General features: G+C 45.3%; 1 protein-coding gene across 18 annotated transcripts in view; it reads left to right on the top strand.

The window, feature by feature from the left end:
* ZFR2 (zinc finger RNA binding protein 2) overlaps positions 1–24,858 on the top strand; it is a 116,088-nt gene that overhangs the window by 78,663 nt on the left and 12,567 nt on the right. For all 18 annotated transcript variants that reach the window (XR_012896744.1, XR_012896743.1, XR_012896745.1 and 15 more), the window contains 5 exons: positions 672–810; positions 4,860–5,044; positions 11,929–12,100; positions 18,562–18,703; positions 20,023–20,120. Coding sequence is in view for 14 of the 18 variants with exons in the window: in XM_075903323.1 (XP_075759438.1) it covers positions 672–810; positions 4,860–5,044; positions 11,929–12,100; positions 18,562–18,703; positions 20,023–20,120 (736 nt within the window). In the remaining 4 variants the exon portion in view is untranslated. The remainder of the gene's footprint in view (positions 1–671; positions 811–4,859; positions 5,045–11,928; positions 12,101–18,561; positions 18,704–20,022; positions 20,121–24,858) is intronic.

Genomic DNA, 24,858 nt, shown 5'->3' with positions numbered 1-24,858 from the left:
GGGGGGTAGGGTGCCTCCCAGCCCCGTTTCAGGGACCGGGGTGACCCCCACTCCGGCCCTCCCTCCCTCCCCCTGTTGTAGAAATTGTAACTCCTGGCAGTGTGCCACGTGGTGGCTAACAGAGGCACATCCGCTCCTGGCCCCAGCTCAGGGACTGGGTGCTTCCTAGCCTGTTTCAGGGGCCAGAATGTCCCACAGTCCAGTATGCCCTGCCCCACAGCGGGCCTCTCCTGTGGTTCCCTCTGCCCCCCACCATAGGCCTTACTGCACTCCGCCCCACTCCTACCCAGCTGGAGCTTTTGCCCCCCGACAGCAGGCCTCTCTGCTGCCCCACTCTCCCTGCTGCAATTTTCCTCCTCCCCCCCCAGAAGCCCACTAGCAGCAGCTTACCTTCAGTGCTACTGCTCCTGTTGGGGTCCAGGAACCATGGGTTGCCAATTCCTGCTGGGTTAACAGTGGGGAGAAAGTGAGGAGGCGGGACAGTGGAGGTGGGGAGGGGCTGTGGGATGCAGGAAAAACTTTTTAAAATAGTATAGATTTGTTAAGTCTAGTATCGTAGTTTTTCCTGATCACTTGGTCAGAGACCAGTGACTGTTTTGAGGCCTGAACTACTTCAATGTAGTTCATCTTCACTTTGTGTAAATGCCGTATTTTGCCCTCTTTCCATTCAGGCGCTACAAAGAGGAAATGTACTGGCGGCGAGTAGAGGAAGAGCAGTTATACTGGGAGGACCAGTGGCGTTGGATGGCTGCAGACTGGCATCCACCCCCACTTATGGGCAGACCTGGCATGCCAGTTCCTCCTCTCTTGGTAGGTAACCCTTGATTCTGTTCCAGGAGAAATGTGAAAAAGTCTGGCATCTTGAAACTCTGTTTCAAGGCTCAAATGTCTATTCCTTTGTGTATTCTTGGAATACTGCACGATTAATGTTATGTTTCCTAAAAACCCAGAATTGGTATCAGTAATGGGCACAGATTAACTTTGCTTTTAGTTGGTTGCAAAGTTTTCGACAAATGCACGTTTGAAATGCTGGACTGCCTGACCAGATAAACATATGAACTCCAGATTAATAACTTTCTCTTTAAAGGATATGATTTGCCTATCCTGTCCTTATGTTCAGCTACAAAATCATAGAATCATAGAATAATAGGACTGGAAGGGACCTCGAGAGGTCATTGAGTCCAGCCCCCCGCCCTCAAGGCAGGACCAAGCTCCACCTACACCATCCCTGACAGATGTCTATCTAACCTGTTCTTAAATATCTCCAGAGAGGGAGATTCCACCACCTTCCTTGGCAATTTATTCCAATATTTCACCACCCTGACAGTTAGGAATTTTTTCCTAATGTCCAATCTAAACCTCCCCTGCTGCACTTTAAGCCCAATGTCATTTGAAAGCAGCTGTCTGTATACTCTTCTTAACCCCCAGTACCTAGACACTTAAGCCTCTTTAGTTTTTATCATGCCTACATTCTGCATACCTTCCCCTCCACTCATAGAATCCTAGGGCTGGAAGAGAACTTAGGAGGTCATTGACTCCAGCCCTCTGCCCAAAGCAGGACCAACCCTAACTAAATCATCCCAGACAGGGCTTTGTGAAGCTGGGACATCAAAACCTCTAGGGATGGAGATCCCATCCTAGGTAACCCATCCCAGTGCTTCACTACACTCCTAGGGAAATAGTTTTTCCTAATATCCAATCTAAACCTCCTACGCTGCAACTGGGAGCCTCATTCTGCCATCTGTCATTACAGCCTCTCTCCATCCTCTTTGGAACTTTCTTTCAGGTAGTTGAAGGCTGCTCTCAAATCCCCCCTCACTCTTTTACAAACTAAACAAGCCCAACTCCCTCAGCCTCTCCTCGTAGGCCATGTGCTCCAGCCCCCTAATCATTTTGGTTGCCGTCTGCTGGATCTTCTCCAATGTGTCCACATCCTTTCTGTAATGGAGGCCCCAGAATTGGACACAGTATTCCTGATGTGGCCTCACCAGTGCCAAATAAAGGGGAATAATTCTTTTAATCTGTTGGCAATGCTCCTCCTAATGCAACCTAATATGCCTTTAGCCTTCTTGGCTACAAGGGCGCACTGTTGACTCATATCCAGCTTCTCATCCACTGTAATCCCCGGGTCCTTTTTTGCTGAACTGCTGCTTAGCCAGTCAGTCCCCAGTCTGTAGCAGTGCTTGGGATTCTTCTGTCCTAAGTGCACTTGTCCTTGTTGAACTTCATTAGATTGCTTTTGGCACAATCCTCCAATTTGTCTAAGTCACTCTGGCCCCCATCGCTACCCTCCAACCCTAGCATAGTGTTATCCTCAAACTTGCTGAAGGTGCAATCCATCCCCTTATTCATGTTATTAATAAAGATGTTGAACAGAATGGGCTCTGGAACCATGGGGCATTCCATTTGAAACCGACTGCCAACCAGCCATCAAACTGTTGGTCACTCACTACCCATTGAGTCCAACAATCTAACCATCTTTCTCTCCACCATACAGTTCCCTTATCCAATCAATATTCCTTAACTTGCTGGCAAGAATATTGTGGGAGACCGTATCAAAAGCTTTGCTAAAGTAAAGATAGATCATGTCTACTGACTTCCCCATGTCCGTAGAGCCAGTTACCTTGTCATAGAAAGCAATCAGATTGGCCAGGCATGACTTGTCTTTGGTGAATTCAGGTTCACTATACCTGATCACTTTCCCCTCTTCCAAGTGCTTCAATATGGATTCCTTGAGGATCCCCTCCATGATTTTTCCAGGGACTGAGACTGACTGGTCTGTAATTCCCTGGATTGTCCTCCTCCCCGTATTTAAAGATGGGCACTACACTTGCCTTTTTCCAATCGTCCAGGACCTCCCACGATCACTGTGAGTTTTTCAAAGATAACGGCCAATGGCTCTGCAATGACATATACCAATTCCCTCAGCACTCTTGGATGCATTTAAATCCTGCCCCATTGATTTGTGTATGTCTAAATTTTCTAAATCGTTTTTAGCCTGTTCTTTCTCCACCGAGGGCTACTTCCCTCCTTCCCACACTGTGCAGGGGGTCAGACTAGATGATCATAATGGTCCCTTCTGACCTTAAAGTCTATGAGTGTGGGAGCTGATCTTGTCTGTGAAGATAGTGGCTAAAAAGCATTGAGTACTTCAGCTTTTTCCACATCATCTGTCACTAGGTTACCTCCCTTATCCAGTGAAAGTCCCACACCCTCCCTGATCACCCTTTTACTGCTAACATGCCTGTAGAAACCTTTCTTGTTACCCTTCACGTTTCTTGCTAGCTGCAATTCCAATTGCACTTTGGCCTTCCTGATTACACCCCTGCATGCTCGAGCAATGTATTTATACTTCTCCCCCGTCATCTGTTCAAGTGCCCACTTCTTGTGAGCTTCCTTTTTGTGTTTAAGCTCACCAAGGATTTCACTGCTAAGTGAATCTGGTCGCCTACCATACTTGCTTTTCTTCCTGTGCATCGGGATGGTTTATTCCTGTATCTTCAATAAGGCTCCTTTAAAATACTGCCAGCTCTCTTGGACTCCTTTCCCCTTCATGTTAGCATCCCAGGGGATCCTGCCCATCAGGTCTCTGAGGGAGTCAAAATCTGCTTTTCTGAAGTCCAGGGTGTGTATTTTGTTGCTCTCCTTTCTTCCTTTGGTCAGGATCCTGAACTCGACCATCTTATACAAATTTTCTTAGTATAGTTTCCTAATTCTTTTCAAACTCAAGCATTTTTCAGGCAGTCTGACCTGGAGGTCAGATTTCTTTTTGTTTGAGTCTGTGAGGCAGACTTTTATGTATCTCATCACTGGAAATTGGGAGGTTCATTACAGCTCTCACTGTATCTCTTTAGTCAAATCTGTATCTACTGACTAGCCCAGTTCTCTGGGTACGAGGTATAATGGTGTCACTTTGTATTAAGCCACCTGATAGATTTTAAACGAGATTTTTACAGCGTGTCACATGTGGAGATCTGATTAGTGATTTGTTCTGTACTCACTGTTGGGGTTGGCAGGTCTTCATAGTCAATGTGAATCTGTATGCAACATGACTTGAGAAAGCTGGCTAGGAAAGCTCATGAGATTGCTCATTAACCACTGCAGCTGGAGAACTTGGAAAATGAGTACAAATTTCAGCTCCTTCTACTGGTCTTGGTCATGCTGCTGTACTATATACCAATCATATTGAAGCTTTTTCAAGCCTTTCATCCAAATAAATCCTCAAATCCCCAACTTCCACAAATTCACTTAGCGTAGCGTTGAAACATGGTCTCCTCTAAGTTGGAACATGACATCAGTTTAGTGCATAATAACACTGAACGACTCTTCAGGAAACACTTATTCTATTGAAATTTCAGAGGAAATTGAAGGAAGGAAAATTGGAATTTGAGCTGTCTATAGGATACAAGTGGTGCTGTGGATTCATGACGTGTGGTCAAGACATAAGCTTTTATAGTTTGATTTACAAGATTTCGCCTCTTAGAATTTTGCATCCTCTAGTGCTGCACATTAATGCAATACTAATTTAGAGGGAAGAACACTGCAGATTGATTCTCACTTTATGCAGCAGCTAAATTTTCCTTCCTGCTTTTCTAGCCAGACCTTATGAGACTTGACAAAAATCCAGTTGTTTGCTGGAATTTCTTTAATTGTTTCCATTATTTATTTATTTAAAATATTTTTACCCCACCTCTGTATTTAAAAATATTCGAGGTAGCTTCCTGTAGTCTTGTGCATCTGTTCACATAGTTACAAATGTGCATAGGATGTCTAATAGTGGCAGTATTGCTAAGAATTGTTTTCATTCTCCTCTCTCACCCTCCAAATGATGATAGAGTTTGCCATTTTCTGTTTTTCAGCCTTCTAGACGACCAGACTCTTCTGATGACCGTTACATCATGACAAAGCACTCGATCATCTACCCAACAGAAGAAGAGCTGCAGGCCGTCCAGAAGATCGTCTCCCATTCTGAACGTGCCCTTAAGCTCGTCTCTGATTCATTGACAGAGCAAGAATCTGAAAGAGGGGAAGATGAAGAGAGAGGGTAACAAGCTTTCCATAGTCCCTTTCCATAGATAGTTACTGCAGTGTTGGGGCAGACAGGGTGACACTTTTGGAGTTCTGAGGAAGTTGTCATCACAGAATAGCAGAGCATGTTCAAGGGGATGGGTAAGAAGGCCACATCAGCAAAATAAGTTTTAAAATGGCCAAAAGTAATCCTTCCCTCACTCTTTTTCGCATCTGTATGTGGTTTTCCTAAATAGTAGTAAGGATGGCGATCGCAACATACATTAATGCATGTATCACAAGGGCATTAATTTGTGTATTCTGTTCTGCAACACTGGTTGAAACTAGATACAAAGGGTTACAAAAATGTCCAATTCCTGCAGAAAATGTTCCAGTTGTCTATACCACTTGGCACCAATATTAGTAGAGGCACCAAAAATACTCTCTCCTGAATGCTTAAACATGGAATGGTAGTGAAATCTTTATGCTATTTTAAATACAAATTCTGGAGGGCTCTTTCCTGTAGGTTTAACTGAAAGGTTTCAAAATTACAATCAAATGGCAAATGTGTTGTGAAGTAACTCATAATAGACCTATCACTAAAGTTGCTTCAGTGAATTTGTGCTTCAGCAGAACCAAAATATTTCATGGAGATTTTAGTGCTCTTCTGTTTTAATAAATACAGTGCAGCCATTTACTTTAGTAGCCTTAATTATATTATTTATTGCATTTTAACTTTCTGCTATGTAGCTATTTTTGGGGGTCCCTGTGCAATTTTCCCTTTAATTATCTCCATCTCTTTAATGATTTCCACCTGTTAGTGGAAGGAATTAAAGTTTATGTATGACACACAAATTTTCATATTAGTGCACATAACAAAATTCATGTGTCAGGCTTGGGACTAAGTTCTTGTGAGTGTGGGAGGGGGCTCAGGCCTGGAGCAGAGGATGAGGGTGCAGGAGTGTGGGGGCCATGGCCCGGGGATGTGGGCTCTGGGCTGGGGATGAAGGGTTTGATGTAAAAAAAGGGCGTTGCGAGGAGGAAGTGGGGCAGGATGTGGTCACAGAAGACCCTTGGGATTATTTCCCAGTGTGCTGATCATGCCACTAACACCCAATTTCTTGCTCTCTGGGGTTCCTTACCACTCTGTCCTGATGGGCTATATCCTTTAGTCTCCCCTAGACATGACACAGAGTTGGGGTAACTGCCCCTCTGCAGAGCAATGCAGACACTGAAACACTTCACCTTAGGGAGGATGCAGTTTTAGGGTTCAGCACCCAGGAAACCAGCCCCTGAAAGGAATCAGACCCCTAAATAAACCAGTCTTTCTCTGTGTAAAAGTTTTTTACTCATTGAAAGCTCATCAGGTAAGCCCCCTGTATCCATGAAAGAGAGAGATGCCCAGTGGTTGGTTCCTCCAGGAAGTAATTTTTATACTGGGTCTGATAGTAAATAAGAGTGTTTTTATTTTATTAAGTACAGAGTCATATTTAAGTGGTTGCTGGTGAAAACAGATCAAAGTAAGTAACTAAATTAAAATGCATAGAAAACACATAGCTAGTTCTAATTCACTAAGAAATTTATTACATGCAAATTCATACCTTAAATAACTGTTCTTATTTCAGGAATCCACATAAAATCAGAGACAAACTCTTCTTCTTCGAGGAGTGTCCCCGTGAGTGCTCCACCTTAGGTGCGCCAGCGCCGCTGTGCTCACCAGTTGGAGATTGTTAGTAGCAGCACCCGCCCCCTCGCTGGCCACGCGTGCTAGGCTCTACCGTGAGATGCCTGGTGTATGTAATGTGCATGCGCGGCCAGCCGTCTCCTCAGTTCTTCTCTGACTACCCCGGCTTCGGTCGCAGATCTGCAGTCACTCTCACATTCAACCTTCTCCATCCTTTCAGCTACTCAGCTAGCCTTAACTTCAATTAATAACCAACTGAATTGACACGATTCACTTAAAAAAACCCAAGGATCTCCATCAGGCGGCGTTCCCGCTTTGATAGTGGTTGCCGTTGTTCAAGATATAACTCAGGTCATGCCCGGCTCCTCTGCTTTAAAAAGTGTCTGGGCTGTGGTCTTTCTGTAGCTGTAGCAGATGGACACTCTCTGTGGATCTGCTGTCTGGGACAAGGACCACAATACAGAGCACTGTCAGGACCGCAAGAAACTAAGTGCACAAGGAGAGCTGGCAGCTACAACTCCGTGTGTTGCAGATGGAGACAGCACTGAAACCTCCTTCAGATGCCCCCCTAAACTCTCCCCTCAGGCATAGCCCACCAGGGGCAGAGGCAGGTAAGAGGGCTATTGCAGGTAAAAGACCGAGCACCAAACTGAAAACTCCCTCAGTGAGGAAGAGGTCTCATTCTTCCTCTGGGTCTACATCCCTGGTGAGGAAAGTGACAAATTCAAGACTTGACACTGCTGCCCCTACACCATCAAGGGGGAGCAGTTAAGAGTTCAGGTTCTGGCTCCCATAAAAGCTGTGACCACAAACAGGGATATCGTCCCTCCTCACACAGCCGCACAGCAGGGGCCGATGCATAAAGCTGTCGCTCCGGCACCGGCTAAAATACTGGCAGAAAAAAAGCGGGCGCCAACAACCCTGCGATCGGAGGCAGCAGCAGCAGCAGCAGCAGCACGCCCACTGAGCAGCCAGCACTGACCGAGTGCTCGAAAGCGCCCAGTACGTTCCCGGTGCCAGCACCGACCCCCCACAGCGCTATACTGCCAGTGGGCCCACCTGTTGTGTTTCCGCAGTTCACCACAGTGGCGGAGTTCTCTATAGCCTCGGTGCCCCAGGCACCCAAGCTAGTTCTAAGTCCTCATTTTCCGCTACTCCTGGAGCTTTATCACCATGCTTCAGTGACTCTGAGGAGGAAGACTTACCTCAACCTACTCTGTGTAAGAATTCCTTACCGAAACCAGTACACCCCCAACAGTTGCAGCAGCGCTGGGGACTGCCATTCATGCCCCTAAGTTGGCCATATTGGGACCCATGGGCTACATTCAGACAACAGCCTGTTCCCCAAGCAGAGCATCTTTATCATATATCTGCCAAACCTAAACCCCCTAGCTTACACTTGCTGAACAGGTCTGAATTCTCTGAATGCGAAGACGACACGGAGACCACAGGGGTGGAACAGCCCTCACACTGCCCCTTACCTCTACACTCTTCTCCATCCTCGTTGGCAGAGACATTTACATCCCCATTAATAACGGGTGCAGAGGATGATTTTAAGTCCTTTCAGGACCTTTTTAAGTGGGTAGTTGACAAACTGGAAATATCCCTCTCCAGTCCTCTGGATACACAGCATAAGTTACACAACATAAGTTAACTAGCATCCTTCATGCCTCAGTGCAAACCAGACTCTCAATACCTATGAATGAGGCATTGATGGACCCAGCTAAGCTTCTATGGAAAATGCCAGCGACAATCCCACCAACATTGAAGAGACTTGATCAAAAATATTATGTCGCCCCCACAGGATGTGGAATTTCTTTCCACCCATTCCCTGCTGAACTCGCTCATAGTAGAAGCTGGAGACCAAAGGGGTAAGCAGCAGGCCATGCGGCCAACCCCTTATGACAGAGAATGGAAGAGGCTCGATGCCATGGGCAAGAGAGCATACACCTCTGCCAGCCTCCAACTACACATCACCATCTATGTAGTGCTTCTTTCCAAATATACACATCGTATCTTTGATCAGTTGTCGACTTTTATTGAAATCCTACCAGACAACAAAAGAGAACAATACAAACCTTTGATGAAGGAGGGCTCTCTAATCTCTAGAACTGCACTTCAGTCTGCCCTCGATGTTCATTAAGTCGGGTGGATCTGTCTCATTCGCAGCATTAGGGGACTCCAGCTGACCCCGGGCTCCATGCAGCGCTGCCTTTTTGAAGCGCTGGGGTGGCGTTTCCAGGAGGCAGCGCAAGGCATTCTGCGCGGCATTTCAGTGGAACCCCGGGTCAGCTGGGGAGTCCCCAGCTGACCCTGGGTTCCATGTGGCACTTCCTTGTAACCTAGGGTCAACTCCGGCTCCACTGCCCCTTTGAAACATGCAGAGGCAGTGTTCGAAAGGGGCAGCCGCTGCACAGCTGGTCCTAGGCTCAGCTGTGAGGCGGCTGCTCCTTTGAAATGCCGCCTCCATGTGTTTCAAAGGGGCAATGGAGCCCAGGGTCAGCTATGGACTCCCCAGTTGGTCCTGGGCTCTGCATTGTGCTGCCCCTTTGAAGCACTGGAGCGACACTTCAAAGGGGCAGTGCAGCATTAACACCTGCAATTAATGTGTTAAAAAAAATTAATGCGTTAATCCTGCCCTGCTTTAATCTCAAGCATTAAAGCATGTCAATTGACAGCCTTACTTACTACATCTTCACAACTCGGGTCTATCCCTCAGTTCTGTCAGGGTCTACCTTGCAGCCATATCCGCGTTTCACTCACCTATACAGGATCACTCGGTTTTCGCTCATCCATCAGTCAAGAGATTTATGCAAGGTCTGCGCAATACTTTCCTACCAACTAAAGAACCAGTCCCCGCACAGGACCTTAACCTAGTACTAAGGGTACTAATGGGCAAACTGTTCGACTCACTAGCAACATGTTCCTTCCTCCAGCTATCCATGAAGGTGGCCTTTTTAATGGCAATTACCTCTGCACGAAGAGTGGTAGAGTTGGGCGCACTTATGACCCACCTGCCCTATACAGTCTTCCACAAGGACAAGGTGGAAGGACAAGGACAATTCCTTCCCAAAGTACTTACCTCTTTCCATTGTAATGAACCAGTTTACTTACCTGTCTTTTTTCGTAAACCTCATAGTGATGACAGGGAAAGGGATCTGCACACCCTCGATGTCCGCAGAGACTGTATAAGGATGGTTTATGCCATATTCAACAAACAGCCTCCTTCGACATTATGTGCCCACTCCACGAGGGCAATGGCCACTTCCGCTGCCTTCCTCTGCGGTATCCCCACTGATGAGATCTGTAGGGCAGCCACATGGGCTTCCGCTCACACTTTCACTCATCACTATGCCATCCAATCATATGCAGACACTCTCACTCGATTCGGCTGCTCAGTACTTTCAGTAGCCAAAACAGGCCTTCCGAAGGCCCCACCTCCAAGCACTGATACTGCTCTTTAGTCACCTAAGGTGGAGCACCCAAGGGGACACTCCTTGAAGAAGAAAGGGAGGTTACTCACCTTATGCAGTAACTGGAGTTCTTTGAGATTGTTGTCTCTGTGGGTGCTCTACCCTCCTCCCCTCTGCTTTGGATTCTGCTTGGGTCCGGATCAGAGAAGAACCGAGGAGCCGGCTGGCTGTACATGCACATTACATACACCAGGCATCTCGCGCCAGAGCCTAGCGCGTGCGGCTAGCCAGGGGGGCGCTGCTACTAACAATCTCCCGACTGGTGGATGCAACGGTGCTGGCGCACCTAAGGTGGAGCACCCATGGGGACAACCATCTCGAAGAACTCCAGTTACTGCACAAGGTGAGTAATCTTCCCTTAGTTTGATTTGGGTCTCCAGCACTTCAAAGTTCTTTGTTTCCTCTTAGAGTGTAAGAGGCAGTTTCAAAACCTAGCTGAAGACAAAAGGGGATTGCTTCCCATTGCTTAAATAGATTTTTCCCTAGGGTGGGAATCCTTTCTTTTACATCCCCCACTTCCATGGAAAAATACCAGGTTCGGAATGAATGAGGAGTCCTGTGGCACCTTAGAAACTAAGGGTATGTCTACACTACCACCCTAGTTCGAACTAGGGTGGTAATGTAGGCAACTGGAGTTGCAAATGAAGCCCGGGATTTGAATTTCCTGGGCTTCATTTGCATAAAGCCGGGCGCCGCCATTTTTAAATGGCCGCTAGTGCGGACTCCATGCCACGCGGCTACACGCGGCACGGACTAGGTAGTTCGGACTAGGCTTCCTGAAATGAGGAGTAACGGTAGTTCGGAATAGGAAGCCTAGTCCGAACTACCTAGTCCGTGCCGTGTGTAGCCGCGCGGCACGGAGTCCGCACTAGCGGACATTTAAAAATGGCGGCGCCCGGCTTTATGCAAATGAAGCCCGGGAAATTCAAATCCCGGGCTTCATTTGCAACTCCGGTTGCCTACATTACCACCACCCTAGTTCGAACTAGGGTGGTAGTGTAGACATACCCTAACAGATTTATTAGGGCATTAGTTTTCATGGGCAAAACCCACTTCAGTAGCAGATGGTGTGGTGACATGTTTTTCTAGACCAATCACTTACAGGACAAGTAAGGCTACATACAAGTCATTGAGTTGATCACTGAGCCATTAGGCTTCCAGGACACCATTATTGGTTCTCATTAGCACATTTACAATTATAAACAGACTCACACTTCATATTTCCAACGTCATATACACGACTGATTCATACACAGAAACAGTATATACAGGTCCAGCTGTAACGCTGATACTCGGCCTGTTTTGCATAAAGCATCTTGGAGTTATGCATATTCATATTCACAAGCCATTTTTCATAAGGCATGGAGTGGGGAGGCATCACAGAGAGAACTCCCCCATCTCTCTCTCCTCGCAGCAGCACCTGGGCTGGGAGTGAAAGGCATCTCTTCCCACCATGGCAATGCTGGGACTGCCCCTCCTCTGGCCCTGGCAGGTTCCAGCCAGGGCTGGAGAGCTTGGCCACGGAGGGGGGTGGCGCTAGGTTCAGGCCATCCCTCCCTAGCCAAGGCAGGCTGATGGCCATAACAGGTTGGGGGACGGGCAGCTCTCTTCCCTGCCATGTGCAGATGCCTGGTGCATCTGTGTGGCACTAACTGTGCAGCTGCACAGCTTACAGGGAACTTAATCCCTCTGGTAGATTTTAAGACTCAGATTCCATGTAAATAGCTCTGTTTGATGTCTTCACATGGCTTCTCTCCACAACAGGAAGGCAGAAGCTGCTCCCCGAATTCTGAAAGGTGTAATGCGAGTTGGCATTCTGGCAAAAGGGCTTCTGCTCCAAGGAGATAGGAATGTTCATCTTATCCTACTCTCTGCCCAGAAACCTACACACAAGCTTTTAAAAAATATCACAGAGCAGCTGCCCAAGCAACTTTCGGTAAGAATGGATCTTCCTTCTTTGATTTCTAGTGACTGTTTCTTCTTTACTAGATGTCAGGTAAAGTATACCTAGAGCACAGAGTAATCCAGTACTGCTTATTGAAGATGAAGAATATGCCAGGTGATGTACAAAACAAAATGGAAAATACTGTTCCTACCTTCATCAATAGGCATTGCAAAAGGGAATGTGTGCTGGACATTTTCTGCATTCCATCTCAAAATGTTAATTTCCATTATAGTAATAGGTAGCATAATGGCTTGTTGCACTGGGTTTTTTTTCTCTCTTTGCCCACATGAAATGAATTTTGGGTGACTTAGTTCAGTCCTTACAGGCTCTTGTTGACATCACAAAGCTAGTACCATTCAACATAATTTTCATGCTCAGGAAAGTTTTAATACTATAATGACAGAGTTCTGCATAGTAAAAAATATGAGGGATATCAGTGTAAGTCTGTAACTAAAAATGAAGAGTCCTGTTGAACCTTAGATACTTAACAGTTTAGTAGGTCATGATGATCTTTCACTAGTAAAACACACTTCATCAGATGAGTTGGAATGGAAATTGCAGAATCTGGGGTATATATATCAGCAAAAAAAAGTTTCCAGACAATTGTAGGACCAGTGTTAATTAGGCTAATTAAGTCAGGGTGGATCTGTTTCATTCGCAACGTTTCATATGAATATCAAAAGAGGGAAAATTGCCTTTTTAGTGTGTTAACCAATTGAGATCTTTATTCAAGCCTAAGTTGATAGTGTTGAATTTGTAGATGAAGTCCAATTCTTCTCTTCCTCTGTAATTGTGTGATACATTTGTTTTGTAGAAGGATGGCTACTTTTAAATCCATTACTGAATGTCCAGGGAGGTTAAAATGTTCCCATACAAGTTTATGTGTATTAGTATTCCTGAGGTCTGATTTATGTCTATTTATCCTTCAGTGCAGTTGGCAACAGAGTTTGTTGCAGGGCTGGGTTTCTAAGTGAGTGTATCAGAGGTGTGATGTGATGTGTTACTACTGGTAAGTATTTGCTTCAGGTTGGGCGGCTTATCTATAGGCAAGGTGTGGCCTGTCTCCCAACGTCTGTGAGAGTGAGGGATCATTGTAGATTGTCAATGATGCACTGTAGGGGTTTAAACTGAGGGCTGTAGGTGATCACCAGTAGTGTTCTGTTATTTTCCTTGTTGGGGGTTGTCTTGAAGTAGGTGACTTCAGGGTACTCATCTGGCTCTGTCAGTCTGTTTCCACACTTCCCCAGATGGATTAAGAACTCTTGATAAAAATATTGTAGGTTTTTGTCTGTGGGATTAGAGCAGATCCGGTTGTATCTTAGGGCATGGCTGTAAACAATTGTTTGTGTCATGTGTCCTAGATGGAAGCTAGAAGCATGAAGGTAAGAACAGCGGTCAGTAGGCTTCTGGTATAGGGTGGTGAGCAGTGTTCCCTCAACATTTTCTATTCTTGGGCGGGTTGAAATTTCTTATGTGCACTACCAATATTGAGGTGTGTGTGTGGATGTGCACCACCAATGCAAACAAAACACACATACACATTTTAAGCAGTCAGTATGTGCGGAAGAAAATATATTAAAACAAGGGATATTTAACAAGGAGCAATGCTTACGATATTTAATATGAAATCAAATAAAAAAGAAAATGTATACTACCCTTGGAGTACATGCATCATCAGCCTTTCTAACAGCTCAAGCTAGTACTTGCTACTTCTGACTCAGAAGAGCCAAAACTCTACCACATAGCAAAGATCTGGCCTTAATGCAATACAATATACCATGATTTAATTAGTAACACCGGATTTTTAAAAATTAAGATCAGAGTTTTAGATATCTGCAACACTCCAAAAAAATTCTGTTAAAAGAATCTCTTTCTTTCTTACCTTAAGACATTAACACCTATGTAAACTTTGTTTCAAATGTAATCATGCAAATATCCTGTCACACACCCCCACTCCATGCAGCCTGCTTCTCCCCCTCCAACACAACCAGACAGAGCATTTGCAGCAAGTCAGAAACTCCTGGGGAGATAAGGGGCTGACTGCCCCCTGCTTCCACCTCACTGCACAGATGCCAGCACCCAGCCACCCACCCTTCCTTTCCCCCAAGCAGTCAGCCCCTTATCTCCCCAGGCAGTCAGCCCCTTATCTCCTCTTTCCTAGGAGGCTTGAGAGTGCTGAGTTTCTGCCCCTCTCTCTCTCTCTCTTTCTCCTCATGCAGATGGGGCTCTTCAACTGATCTGACTTCCCCCTCAACCAATTACTTATTTACTTCCTCCCTCCCTTCCTCCAGCTACTTATTCCCTGCTTATCTCCCTTTTTACCTGCTCTGGGAGCTGGTCAATTTCAAGCACGGACCAGCCCCATGTAGATGTTTGCTCAGCAAGAGGACACCCCTCCTCCCGCCAGTCAGCTGAACTCTCTGCCTGCCTGGGAGCTTTTAATTTCTGAGTGGAACTCAGAAAACTGCTGTATGACCACGCAGATGCGCTACTTACAGAGAACTTAAGTGGTGACCTTCATTTATTTATACTGTAGTATCCAGGAAGTGGGTCTCTTGTGTGGACTGGTCACAGCTGAGGTTGATAGTGGGTGGAAATTGTTGAAATCCCTGTGGAATTCTTCAAGGGTCTCCTTCCTGTGAGCCTGTATGATGAAAATGTCATGAATGTAGCGTAAACAAAGGAGGGATGCTAGGGGACAGGAGCTGAGGAAATATTGTTCTAGGCTAGCCATAAAAATGTTGCATATTGTGAGACCATGTGGGTATCAATAACAGTGCTGCTGACTTGAAGGTATAAGTTGTCCCCAAATCAGAACTGGTTGTGGATGAGGAGAAAGTCACATAGCTCAGTCACCAGGTGTGTTGTGGCATCATCAGGGATACTACTCCTGATAGCTTGTAATGCAGCCTTGTGTAGAATATTGGTGTAAAGAGCTTTTACATCCAGGGTGACCAGGACAGTATTTTCAGGAAGATTCCTGATACACTGTCGTTTCACCAGGAAGTCAGTAATGTCTCAAAGATAGCTAGGAGTGCTGGTAACATAGGTTCTGAGGAGAGAGTCAACATAGCCAGATAACCCTGCTGTAAGGGTGTCATTGCCTAAGATGATGAGACATCCGGGATTTCCAGGTTTATGGATCTTGGGTAACATATAGAGTGCTCCTGGTTAGGGCTCTGGGGGTGTATTTGTATAGATTTGGTCCCAAGCTGTCGCAGGGAGTTTCTTGAGCAGATGGTGTAGTTTATTTTTTTATTCCTCAGTGAGATCAGAGGAAAGAGACCTGTGGAATGTGGTGTGGGTGCATTGCCTGGCCATCTCTGTTCATACTCTGACCTATTCATGGTGCCCTCTTTGATTAGAATGTCAGAGTTGTTTTTAAGGCTGTGGATAGCATTGTGTTCTGAACGGTTGAGGTTATGTCGTATGTGATGATGTTTGTGCACATTCGTGGAATCGGTCATCGTAGAGGTCCAGACCGTCCTTCGGCAGTCAGGAAGAGTCCAGGTAGAATTCTTATTGTAATGTTGGTAGAAAGGATCCTCTGGGTCATTGCAATGTTCAATGGCACGTTGAAAATATTCCTTGAGTCAAAGAGGGCAAAAATAAGCTTCCAGGTCACCACAGAATTGTATCTTGTGTTTGGGGGTGGTGAGGCAGAGCGAAGGGCTGCATGTCAAGTTTGAGGTGCACTGGTAGGGCTCTAAAAAAAAGTGGTCAATAAGGGCATACAAAAAAGTTGATATGCTGCCTATTAATCTACACATACAGAATGGGAAGTGATTGTCCAGGAAGGAGCTGCTGAAACGGATTCAGCAGGGGTCATAGTGGACCACAAATTAAACATGAGTCAACAGAGTGAAACTGTTGGGGGGGGGGGGAAAGCAAACATGATTCTGGGCTGCATTAACAGGAGTGTTGTGAGCAAGACACGGGAAGTCATTCTTCCACTCCACTATGTGCTGACTAGGCCTCAGTCGGAGTATTGTGTCAAGAAGGATGTGGAGAAATTGGAAAAGGTCCAGCGAAGAGCAACAAACATGATTAAAGGTCTAGAAAACATGACCTATGAGGGAAGACTGAAAGAGTTGGACTTTAGTTTAGAAAAGAGAAGATTGAGAGGGGACATGATAGTAGTTTTTATGTATCTAAAAGGGTGTCACAAGGAGGAGGGAGAAAAATTGTTCTCCTTGGCCTCTGAGGCTAGGTCAAGAAGCAATGGGCTTAAACTGCAGCAAAGGAGGTTTAGGGTGGACATCAGGAAAAACTTTCTGTCAGGGTGGTTAAACACTGGAATAAATTGCCTACTGGTGTTGTGGAATGTCCATCACTCCAGATATTTAAGAGCAGGTTAGGCAGACACCTGTCAGGCATGATCTAGATAGTGCTTGGTCCTGCCATGAGGGCAGGGAAATGGACTTGATGACCTCTTGAAGTCCCTTCCAGTAGTATGATTCTATGATATTTGCAGTGTTATAGATAGTGTACTGATCACAGGATATGAGAGAGAAAAGGTAGGTGAGAGGCTTTTTTCAATTGGACCAACTTCTGTTGGTGAAAAGGTCTGTATTTCAAGCCATACCCTGCTCTTTCTCAGATCTGGAGAAGATAGTGTGTGTGAACTAAATACAAGGTGGAACGGATTGCTAAGCTAACAGCATTTACATATGTGGTAGGAGACCACTGATAAGGAAGTTGGCCATTAAAGGTTAGCAGCAAATTGTTATAATAAGCTATAAAACCAGTGCCTGTTAATTTCATGATTTTTAGTATCCAGCAGAGCTGTGAATTTTAGCTCCCAGGCTTACCTGTTGAAAGAGTTATGTGGGATTCTTTTGAGTAGAAAGAGATAGTTGTTAGGGCAGTTGATACACTGGATGAGGTACACCAGACGTTGTGACAGGCATCTCTAGGATCCACTGATCTTGAAATATATATTGAAGGTGATACTGATCATTGTGTCAGTGGAGATATGTCCACATATTTTGCACATGTTTTGGCAGGGTCTGGTGCTGTTTTGAGTTTGTGTGTCCTGGTCTGATCAGAGTTTGCTTCTGCTGATGAGCTCAGTGAGCTTGGGTGGTTGTTTGAAAGCCAGAAGAGGGAGTTTGGAAAAGATTTGGCTCGTGATATAGATGTCTCTGTGTCTGATCTCTCAGTACTCATCCTCAAAGGAAACTTGTAGAATACTTTCAAAAGAAAAGCCTAGGAATTTAAATTCATAATTCTGCTGGACACATTGTTATATACTTGAGCCACTGTAATGGTTGTGCTTACCACATTGGTGTCTTCTGCTGGTTGTCTTGGAAATTAGTTGTGTAGTTGAGTGTGCCATCTGTAGGTGGCGTTTTGCCTGTACCTGTGACGACTACTGTACCTGTCTCAGCTCAAGGACTGCGGCATCCTCTTTAGGACACAGTCCTCTGGCTGTGGCCCACTCCATCCTCTCTCTTTCAAGGGGAACCAGCTATCTCTAATCTAGTCCAACCTTAGTGACAAGTTGCAGTCCATGCTCCAGTCACTCCTCTCAATGGCAAGTGAGGGCAAAAGGAGGGGAGACCAAGGCTTGCCCGCTACTCAGCTAGTTCTCCTCCCTTGCTCTCCTGGGAGTGATTCCCCTCTGCTCTACTGAGCAGCCCTTCTTGTATGGTCCTCGCTCACCCTGATTAGCTGCCCTAACAAACTTTCTCCCTATTGGCTGGCTCTACAAGCCCTCTTCTTATTGGTTGGGGTTCTGCGCACCTTCTATGAGGGCTTCTTTGACCCCTTTTCCTTCCTGTGTGAGGCAGCTGCCCCACCACAACACATAAATTGTCAGATTAAACCATAAAACCAGTAGCACGTCCTACTGCCCGCTAACCTCTAATTGCCCACTTCATTTAAAGTAGTGTCCTATGACATGTGTGAGCCCCTTCAACGTAACTATCACACCTTGGCTACATCTAGACCACATCCCTTTTTCATAAAAGGGATGTAAATTAGACGTATCGCAATTGCTAAAGAAGCGGGGATTTAAATCTCCCCCGCTTCATTAGCATAAAAATGGCTGCCACTTTTTTCTGCACGGAGCTTTGCCGGAAAAAAGCACCAGTCTAGGCGTTGATCTTGAAATAAGGGATAAGGGATCTTTTGGAAAAGGCTTTATTTTCCGCAAGATCAGCGTCTAGACGTAGCCCTTGTGTTTAACTCAGACACTGTTTACTTTCTCCAGACTAAGAGCTCTGTGTAGCTGGAATGTTTTATCCCTTCCACCAACAGGAGTTGGGCCACTAAAAGATCTTTCCTACTAATGTAATTGTAACTGCGCTATGTCATTCCTACCTTTTAAACTGTATTAACTAATTGAACTAAAAATTCACCAAATAACTTTTTAATAGTGGAGTGTGGGGATAAAGCTGGCACATGAACTTGAAGGTGAAACAAGTTGGGTTTTGTTTTTAACTTGCTAGATGTTAACTGAAGAGGAGTATGAAGTTTCGTCTAATTCTGGGGAAGCGAGTATACTCATCTGTTCGTGCAAGGAACCAAAAATGCAGGTCACAATTTTAGTAACATCTCCTCTTATGAGAGAGGATGCTTCTGCTGACAAGGGTGAGTAAATATTGATGGTCTAAAATGATTTTGTATGTAAAAGGTTTTATGTACTAAGTTCATAATTTAAAAATGAAATAACTATGATAGAGCAGACATTTTGATACCATCTGCTAATTCCAAAGTGACAGAATCAGAAGGCTGAAATCCTCCTAAAACTTGCTTTTTCCCTTTGCCTTTCTGAATGGGGAGACAGGAGGTGGATCGAGTTAGCTGTGTTAGAGATTTAATTCTGTAAATCTACAGACTTAACTGCTGTAATCTGCTAATACAGATTTTGTGCTACTCTCAATGCTTTCTGAAAGAGTTCTCATTTGGAAAAAAAGGACAATGTAGCACTTTAAAGACTAACAAGATGGTTTATTAGATGATGAGCTTTCGTGGGCCAGACCCACTTCCTCAGATCAAATAGTGGAAGAAAATAGTCACAACCATATATACCAAAGGATACAATTAAAAAAAATGAACACATATGAAAAGGACAAATCACATTTCAGAACAGGAGGGGGATGCGGGGGGGGGGGGGGGAGGAAGGAAGGTAAGTGTCTGTGAATTGATGATATTAGAGGTGGGGAGAGTGGGATGTTTGTGAGTTAATGGTATTAGAGGTGATAATTGGGGAAGCTATCTTGGTAATGGGTAAGATAGTTCAAGTGTTTGTTCATTCCTTTTTGGAGAGTGTCGAATTTTAACATGAATGACAGTTCAGAGGATTCCCTTTCAAGTGCAGATGTAAAAGGTCTTTGTAGCAGAATGCAGGTGGTTAAGTCATTGAGAGAGTGTCCTTTCTGGTTAAAATGGCAAGAAACTGTTTTTTCTTTGTGATCTTGCCTGATATCTGTTTTGTGGGCATTAATCCTTTGGCGAAGTGTCTGAGATGTTTGTCCAATGTACATACATATGTGTTCATTTTTTTAAATTGTATCCTTTGGTATATATGGTTGTGACTATTTTCTTCCACTATTTGATCTGAGGAAGTGGGTCTGGCCCACGAAAGCTCATCATCTAATAAACCATCTTGTTAGTCTTTAAAGTGCTACATTGTCCTGCATTTTGCTTCAGCTACCCCAGACTAACACGGCTACATTTCTATCATTTGAAAAAGTCTGCTTGCTTTTCATTGAGGAGACCATGATTTCTAATCACAGTGCAGTAAGGCTTCAGTCAGTGGATATGATTTAGAAAACTGAGTGCTAGTTTGATAGCTATTATTAACAAAAAATCATACTTGTCTTCTGGTTTTTCACAGCAACTCTTGGTCACAAAAGCTTGGTAAGTAAGTTGTGCAAAGAGACATTCATGTATTTCTTTCCTCTTAGAAGCAGCAGCAGAATCTCAGCATGAACCCTGTGATATTTTGAGTCAAGAGAAATGCTTAGAATCATTGGCCGCCCTTCGTCATGCTAAATGGTTTCAGGTAAAAAGCTTTCCCAAGCACTGAGATGTATTGTGCAGTTTCCCATTGACTTGCTAATCCAGTAGAAGGAAGGACTCAGTGGGAAGAAAGACAGTCTCGTGCTGCAGAACTGACCAGGTTTAATCAAAGTGTAACTGATGCTATTAGAGGCATCTTCTGTATAATGACCAAAAATCCTTGTGTGCACATTCCAACTCCAGCAGTACACTGACAATCCAAGAAGTTTTTGGAAAATGTTGGGGACAACTTCCTGGTACAAGTGCTGAAGGAACCGACCAGGGTCTATGCTCAGCTTGACCTACTGCTCACAAACAGGGAGGAATCACTAGGGAAAGTAGATATGGGTGACGACCTGGGCAGCAGTGATGATGAGATGGTTGAGTTCAAAATCCAGACCAAAGGAAGAAAGGGGAGCAACAAAATACACACCCTGGACTTCAGAAAAACAGACTTTGACTCCCTCAGGGAACTGGAGGACAAGATCCCCTGGGAAGCTAACATGAGTGGAAGGGAAATGAGGAGAGCTGGCTGTATGTTGAAGACTTATTGAAGGCTCAGGAACAAACCATCCCGATGTGCAGTAAGAAGAGCAAGGGCAACCAGCCTGGCTTAACAGTGAAATCTTTGGTGAACTTAAATGCAAAAAGGAAGCTTACAAGAAGTGGAAACTTGGACAGATGACTAGAGAAGAATTTCAGTATATTGCTCCAGCATGCAGGGGTGTAATCAGGAAGGCCAAAGGGCAATTGGAATTGCAGTTAGCAAGGGATGTGAAAGGTAACAAGAAAGGTCTCTACAGACATGTTAGCAATAAGTATGTGATCAGGCACGGTTTGGGACCCTTACTGAATGGGGGAAGTAACCTAGTGACAGATGATGTGGGAAAAGCTGAAGTACCCAAGGTTTTTTTGCCTCTGTCTTCACGAACAAGGTCAGCTCCCAGACTTCTGCACTGGACAGCACAGTATGGGGCGGAGCTGGGCAGCCGTAGTAGAAAAAGAATGGGTTAAGAACTATTTAGAAAAGCTGGACATACACAAATCCATGGGGCTGGATTTATTGCATCCAAGGATGCTGTGGGAGTTGGCTGATGTGATTGCAGAGCCATTACTCAATATCTTTGAAAACGAGTGGCAATCAGGAGAAGTCCCAGATGATTAGAAAAAGGCAAATATAGTGCCCATCTTTTAAAAAGGGAAGGAAGCAAATCCGGGGAACTACAGCCTCTCCTCTGTCCCCAGAAAAATCATGGAGGGGATCCTCAAAGAAACTGCTTTAAAGCACTTGGAAGAGAGGAAACTGACCAGAAACAGTCAACATGGATTCACCAAGGGCAAGTCACGCCTGACCAACCTGATTGAGTAGTCAATAGGCAGCCCAGCTCAGTCCTGGCTCGCGCCTGGTGTGGGACCAAACCCTGCTACAGCTCTGCAATTTAAGAGGCAGTAGGAGCTGGCTCTTACTGCATTTTAAATTGCAGAGCTGCAGCAAAGTTTGGTCCTGCTCCAGCGTGAGTGGGGATTGAGCTGAGTTGCCTGCCCAGCTGGCAGAGCTCCTGTGTGTGGGGGTCTCAGTGGGAAGGTGGGACCTCCCGCACACAGGGGCTGCTTCATGGCAGCAGCCCCTGCTCCCCCGCTCCCCCCGCTGCTTCTACTAGAGGCAGCAGTCAGGGGGTGGGTACGGGCGGCATGGTGGAGCCAGCTTAAAACCCAGTTACCTCCAGCTCCTGCTCTCCCCCCACACACACAGGCAGTGACGGGGGCAGAATGTGAGCAATCAACTTGATTACCCAATAAGCATAGGCTTATCAGGTAGTCGACTAGTCAACTATTCCCTTACATCGCTAGTGTATATGGGGAAGATGGTGGACATGTTATACCTGGACTTTAGCAAAGCTTTTGATATGGTCTCCCATATTTTTCTTGCCAGCATGTTAAAGAAGTATGGATTGGATAAATGGATACTATAACATGGATAGAAAGTTGACTAGATTGTCAGGCCCAATAGATAGTGATCAACAGCTTGGTGTCTGATTGGCAGTCGGTATCAAGCAGAGTCCGCTCAGGGTCAATTCTGGGGCTGATTTTGTTTAGTATTGTTATTAATGACTTGGATAAGGGGATGGATTGCACCTTCAGCAAGTTCATGGACAACATTAATCTAGGGGGAGAGGTAGATATGTTGGAAGGTAGGGATAGAGTCCAGAATGACTTAGACAAATTGGAGGATTGGGCCAAAAGAAATCTGATGAGGTTCAACAAGAACAAGTTCAGAGTCCTGCACTTGGGACACAAGAATCCCAAGCATTGTTACAGGCTGGGGACTGATAGGCTAAGCAACAGTTCTGCAGAAAAGGACCTGGGGATTCCAGTGGATGAGAAGATGGATATGAGCCAACAGTGTGCCCTTGTAATCTAACAATATATTGGGCTGTATTAGGAGGAGCATTGCCAGCAGATCTAGATAATTGATTATTCCCCTGTATTTGGCACTGGTGAGGCCACATCTGGAATATTGCATCTAGTTCTGGGCCCCTGTTAAAAGAAAGGATGCATTGGAGAGAGTCCAGCAGAGAGCAACAAAAACGATTAGGGGCTGGAGCACATGACTTACGAGAGGCTGAGGGATTTGGGCTTATTTAGTCTATAGAAGAGTAGGCTAGGTAGAAACCTTCAGCTACTTGAAGGGGGGTTCCAAAGATGATGGAGAGAGGCTATTCTCAGTGGTAACAAATGACAGAATGAGGAGTAGTGGTCTCAAGTTGCAGTGGGGAAGGTCTAGATTGACTATTAGGAGAAACTATTCTAGTGGGAGGGTATTGAAGCACTGAAATGAGTTACCGAGGGAGCTGGTGGAATCTCCATCCCTAGAGGTTTTGATGTGGGAGGGTAGAAGGGATGGGGCCTGCCAATACAGGGTAGTGGCCAGGGCTATAGCCTCCCCCAAAGGCACGTTCACCAGCTGCCCATGTTAAATACAGTGGTGGATTTTGTACACATTACCTAAACAACTAAAGAGATGGTGGGTGAGATAATTATATTTTAGTGTACCACTTCTGTTGATGATGAGAGAGACAAGCTTGTAAGCTGACACAGAGGTCTTCTCCAGATCTGGGAAAGGTAAAATGAGAGATGGAACTGATTGGTTTCCTACAACATATTAACTCATTGTGCTAACTTTCCACTGCATGTTGAATGTTTAACACCTTTGCATTCAAAGGACAAAGGAAGGTCAATGAAGCTTAAATGACCATCAATTTTACTTAAATGTTTAGGGCTCTAAAGTGAGTTATTAAGCCAGGTGGTGATGGTGATATATAAAAGGATCCTGTCAGACCCATTTACTTACAGGAGTTGACATCTACAACCTTCTTTAGTCTACTAGCATAACCATAAAATATTTTGCTTTGAACAGGTTTTATTTTCACCAAAAGCTTATTAAAATATCAATAGGATCGTCCATACTCTAGAAATGTTCCTTTTAAAGTTATTGTGCTGTGGAGAGGAGGAATTCATAGAATCAAGAGACCTTAGGACATCATCAAATCCAACCCCCTGCCCAAAGCAGGACTCAGTCATCTCAGCCCGGGCTTTATCAAGCCAGGACATCAAAACCTCTAGGGATGGAGATTCCACCACCTCCCTAGGCAGAGTCATAGAATCATAGAGCTGGAAGAGACCTCAGGAGGTATCAAGTCCAGCCCCCTGCCCAAGGCAGGACCAATCCCAACTGAATCAACCCAGCCAGGGCTTGTCAAGCCGAGACTTAAACACCTCTAGGGATGGACATTCCACCACCTCCCTACGTAACCCATTCCAGTGCTTCACCACTCTCCTAGTGAAATAGTTTTTCCTAATATCCAACCTAGACCTCCCCCACTGTAACTTGAGACCATTGTTCCTTGTTCTGTCATCTGTCACTACTGTGAACAGCCTTTCTCCAGCCTCTTTGGAACCTCCCTTCAGGAAGCTGAAGGCTGCTATCAAATCCCCCCTCACTCTTCTCTTCTGCAGACTAAACAAACCCAAATCCCTCAGTCTCTCCTCATAGGTCATGCACTCTAGCCACCTAATCATTTTGGTCACCCCCTGTTGGACCCTCTCCAGTGCGTCCACATCCTTTCTGGGGGGGGGCAGAATTGGACACAATTATCCAGATGTGGCCTCACCAGAGCCGAAAAAGGGGGAATAATAACTTTTCTGGATCTGCTGGCAATGCTCCTCCTAATGCACCCTAATATGCCATTAGCCTTCTTGGCTATAAGGACACACTGTTGACTCCTATCCAGCTTCTCATCCACTGTAATCCCCAGCTCCTTTTCTGTAGAACTGCTACCTAGCCAGTTGATCCCCAGCCTGTAACAGTTCTTGGGATTCTTCCGTCCCAAGTGTAGGACTCTACACTCGTCCTTGTTGAACCTCATCAGATTTCTTGTGGTCCAGTCCTCTAATCTCTCTAGGTCACTCTGGACCCTATTCCTGTCTTCCAGCGTATCTACCTCTCCCCCTAGTTTAGTGTCATCTGCGAACTTGCTGAGGGTTCAATTCATCCCCTCATCCAAGTCTGTAATAAAGATGTTGAACAAAACTGTCCCCAGTAACAATCCTTGGGACTCTCTGCTTGATACCAACCACCAGCCAAACATCGAGATGTTGATCACTACCCATTGAGCTTGACAAGATAGTCCGCTTTCTATCCACCTTCCAATCCATACTTCCTTAACTTGCAGGCAAGAATA

This window comes from Pelodiscus sinensis, chromosome 19 (assembly GCF_049634645.1).
Source record: "Pelodiscus sinensis isolate JC-2024 chromosome 19, ASM4963464v1, whole genome shotgun sequence".
Classification (NCBI taxonomy): Eukaryota; Metazoa; Chordata; order Testudines; family Trionychidae; genus Pelodiscus; species Pelodiscus sinensis.
This window is presented reverse-complemented; position numbering and strand designations above follow the sequence as displayed.